This window comes from Bradysia coprophila, unplaced genomic scaffold (assembly GCF_014529535.1).
Source record: "Bradysia coprophila strain Holo2 unplaced genomic scaffold, BU_Bcop_v1 contig_193, whole genome shotgun sequence".
NCBI classification, from domain to species: domain Eukaryota; kingdom Metazoa; phylum Arthropoda; class Insecta; order Diptera; family Sciaridae; genus Bradysia; species Bradysia coprophila.
The window spans coordinates 2,114,699-2,119,129 of record NW_023503456.1 but is presented as its reverse complement, the minus strand read 5'-3'; the positions used below and the strand labels follow the sequence as shown (position 1 = coordinate 2,119,129).

At 40.6% G+C, this 4,431-nt stretch overlaps 1 protein-coding gene across 1 annotated transcript; it reads right to left on the bottom strand.

Annotated features, from left to right (window-relative positions):
* Nucleotides 1-692: 692 nt before the first annotated feature.
* LOC119075222 (leucine-rich repeats and immunoglobulin-like domains protein 1) lies at nt 693-2,468 on the bottom strand. Its single transcript, XM_037181608.1, has one exon. The coding sequence runs from the start codon at nt 2,390-2,392 to the stop codon at nt 1,073-1,075; it is 1,320 nt and encodes a 439-aa protein (XP_037037503.1). The 5' UTR covers nt 2,393-2,468; the 3' UTR covers nt 693-1,072.
* Nucleotides 2,469-4,431: the final 1,963 nt, after the last annotated feature.

The following is a 4,431-nucleotide window of genomic DNA, read 5'->3' as shown; positions in this document are numbered from 1 at the left end:
CAAAAATTTTATTGCTGATTCGTCATCTATAGGCACATAGGCACAAACTTTACCCTTATCGTCTGCTTCGAATTCCATCAATTCCACACGGTATCATAATCCTACACCCCTTTGTACTTCGTACGGGGCTAAAAAGTAGGGGAGAATGTTGCTGTTTTGGTGCTAAATTTCTAAATTGAAAATGTTGCGTTTTTGGTACCAAAGGATGAAAAAAGATTTACCGTTATAGGTGCTGGAGCTTGTCTTCTACAGCATTCATTTCGTCTACATTGCCCTGTCATGTCAGGGGGATAACACATACGGAAAATTATATTTTTTCTGCTGAGTTCATTGTCTTTCGATATTTTTTTTTATTTTCCTCTTTTATATACGAACATGTGCAGATGAAAAAAAACCCAGCATTTTCCATTACACGCTTTTCACTCTGGTATATTTCTCTGACAAATGGTTTCGTGCATTGGTATAGTTAGCAGTTTCGAATTTAAATCGAATTATTGCACCCATTTGTTCAGCATTGAGTGACTAATAGGATCTTTATACGGACGAATAATTAGTATGTAGACGAACAGTTATTGAAACTGTGGCGAGTATCCTAAGTACCTACTCGACAATTCGTACGGTTGATTAGAAACATCGATGTTTTGGATTGATTTCTTCGGGAGTGTGTTTGTTCGCAAGACTTTCAAGATTATTTTTTTTAAATTCAGCTTTATTAATTGTGCGGAATACAATTGTTCAATCATTTCCGCTTCGCTGTGGGTATGTACAGCACAATTTTCTACCACTGGACTGGGAGCATAAAAAGCGTTCCATTTCAGAGATAGTTCCAATTTATGCGGCGGATACACAATGAATTGTGCGTTCACTTTAGCAATTGTTTGGTGTGCTACGGGTACAAAGTTGAACTAATTCCGAAATGGAACACTATTGTTCAAGGTTATATATGAGCAGGCTACGCCGATCGACATTTTTTCTACAATTTGGTATGAAAATTACAGCAAAGTTCAGTGGTTTTTTGTGATAACGGCACCGGTGACCGGCGTAACCTCCTCGTATAAAACCTTGATTGTGTCTAGGCCAAATAGTTTCCGAAACAAGTAGCAAGTGTCACCGAATACTCCCGTCTCTTATTGCTATAATCTTCATAATTATTGCTGGCACATCTGTTTCCAACGAAGTAAAGCGTGTTAAGGGTGGTGGCGCGGTCAATAATCCTTTTGTCGATGGCATTGATCGTGTTTTGGGTCAGATCGAATGTTTTCAACGACGATAAAATGCCAAAACTTCTTACATGCAAGACCGACAAGCGATTGCCATACAAACCGATGTAGTTGAGACTCGGCATTGGACTGAAAACAGCCGTTGGAAGAACGTCGATTCGGTTTGAGCTCAGCGCAAGTGAAACTAACTGTTGCAGGCCGTGGAATGAATTCGATTCGAGACGATTGATTGAGCAACTCGACAATGTTAACGACGTGAGCGCACTAAGTCCACGAAATGCCCCGTTATAAATGACTCCAATCGGATTGTTGCTAATGTCCAGTGAAGTCAGCTGCGATAGATTCGGGAATGAATCTTGTCTCAGTTCAGTTAGATTGTTGTTTGCTATGTACAACGTATTTAGGTTCGGAGTTCGGGTGAATGTGCCAGTTGGAATTTTTCTAATTCGGTTTTCCGTCAAAGTTAGATAAGTCAAGCCTTGTAATCCAGTGAAACTTCCAGTCACGTCTTTGATCCTGTTCCCGGCCAAGTACAATTCGTAAATGCGACTGTTTGTGAGGAACCATTGACTGTCGATTGCATCGAGATTGGCATTGCCAATGTAGAGAACTCCAAGATTTTGTAGTGGGCGGAAGAGTCCACTCGGAATTCTTTTGTACGGATTATTGCCCATGTACAGCCATTGCAAGTTTTGTTGTTTCGCAAAAACATTTTCCGGTAACGTCGTCAGTAAATTACGCTCCAAAACGATGCTGATCAAACCGGGAAGCTGTACGAAAGCGTTTGCAGAGATGGAAGTGATCTGATTGCCAGTCAAATTAATTTCAGTGACGCGCGAACAGGTGCGATACGAAGAGTCTGCGATTGCTTTGATACCAAGTTCATATAACTCCATTCGAATGAGATTCGGGAACGTGGCACAAATGATGCTGGGCACGTTTGTAGTTATGCCGGAGCCTGTGAATATCAGCTGGACATCCTGATTGGTTTTTCCTTCAATGTGTGTGCCTCCGATAGTAGTGAAATTGTTGAAGCCATTGGGATTGTTGATATTTAGTTGGCACGTGTATAAGAGTTCGTCTATGCCTTCGTAATAGAAATACGAACATTCTAGAGGTTGCTGTGCGGCAGCAAGACTCAAAAGTGAAATGAGTACGACTAACAGTGGCATCTTGAATAGATGAGATTTACCACGACACTGATGAGAGAAAGAGTTCCTCTGCGGCTATTTATATGATGATATCTTAGATTGTGATCGGTGTTTGAAAAATATGTTAGAATGATAACGCCATGAATGATGGGATGACGGCAATTGAGATTATTTATTTTGCAGTTGTTGTATATTATTTTGGCAAATTAAATTTTTATCTTTTAGCAAAAGAAGAGTGCAATTAAAGCCATAAAAAATAAACAAGATTTTGCGTTCACGTTCCATCCAATCATGACCGCACGTTAGTAAGCAGGCATGACGCAAGTCTAATTGCAAAAAACGTTTTTAAAAACATTTTGAGGACTAAGGGTAACGGGGAATCTGGCACACGGTGCCAAAAGAACGCACTTTTAAACTACGTAAAAGGTGAACTCGCACACGCAAGTTTTTGCTGCAAATGCTTTTTAGCCATGTCAACGACTTTAGGACTCCTTTTACAAAATTTTGGTATCGAAAAATCATGTGCGAGATCACCTTTTACGTAGTTTAAAAATGCGTTGTTTTAGCACAGTGGCTACAAACTTGAAAATTTGGCAATATAAAAACGAGCGACATTTTTTTCGATTTCATGCGTTATTTGACGCACGAATTAAATTTGCATGTGTGTGTGCGTTGTATAATCTGGGGCACGTTTTGGGATGGATGGCGTTGTTGCTGAAAATTGTGTGGATCTTTAAGTATTAACTTCCACTAGGCTGGTTCGTAAATTTAGGGATGACAGATGATACCTCTGGCACCGTCTGGCACTTCCTAACTTTAATAGTTTAATAGTTTTGTTTTCGTTTGCTTCATGTCCTTCTTCTTCTTCTTCTTTTTCAACCTGTTTCTATCCACTGCCTCGTCCACTGCTGGATGTAAGCCTCTCCAACTTCTTTCCATTTCGTAAGATCCATTGCCATTTGCTGCCAGTTTGTACCTGCAACATTCTTAATTCCGTTTGTCCATCTCTCTGGTGGTCTACCTATAGCTAGTCTTTTATATGGTCGCCAGTTCATGATCTTTTTGGTCCAACGTTCGTCTGTCCTTCTTGCAATATGTCCCGCCCAGCTCCATTTCAGAGATGCTATTCTTTCCATGACATCAACGACCCTGGTTTGTTGTCGAATCCATTGATTCGTCATTCTGTCTCTGAGTGTTATTCCAAGCCTACTCCGTTCCATGGCTCTTTGTGTCACTCTCAATTTATCTTCGGATGCTTTCGTTAAAGTTAACGTTTCCGCTCCATAAGTGAGCACTGGAAGGACACAAGTGTCGAAAACTTTGCTTTTGAAAATGAGTCCGAGTCTTCCGAACGCTGCCCATGCAAGACCAATCCTACGTCTTATTTCTGCAGTTTGGTTGTCCAGACCTAACTTCAGTTTATGTCCTAGATATACATAGCTGTCGACTCGTTCAATGACAGTGTCACCAATTTTGATTTCTCTATCGTCCCCGATGTTGGTCATGACTTTTGTTTTCGATAAGTTCATCTTGAGGCCAACTTTGCTTGCCTCTTCACTTAATTGTTGTAGCATAAGCTGAGCCTGACCTAGACTCGGTGCTATCGGTACAATGTCATCAGCGAAGCGGAGATTGCTCAGGTACTCTCCATTTATCTTTATTCCCATTTTACTCCAGTTTAACTTCCTAAAAATACTCTGCAGAATCGCCGTGAATAATTTCGGTGAAATGGTGTCACCCTGCCTTACACCTCGGCCAATTCTGAATTTCTCCGTGCTCTTATGAAGTTTTATACATGAAGTAGCATTTTTGTACACACATCGAATTGTGTTGGAGTACCTTGAGTCTACTCTACATTCGTCTAATGCGTCCAATATCGACCATGTTTCCACTGAATCGAAAGCTTTTTCGAAGTCTATGAATAGCAAGACTATGTCGATGTTGTATTCACGACACTTCTCAATAAGCGTTCTCATCACCTGCAAATGGTCGTTTGTGCTGAAACCAGATCTGAAAGCAGCTTGTTCAACAGGTTGGTAGAAGTCAAACTTGTTAGTGTT

Excerpts from the sequence above, each read along its gene's own strand:
- LOC119075222 (XM_037181608.1), bottom strand. The coding sequence starts at position 2,392 with ATGCCACTGTTAGTCGTACTCATTTCACTTTTGAGTCTTGCTGCCGCA.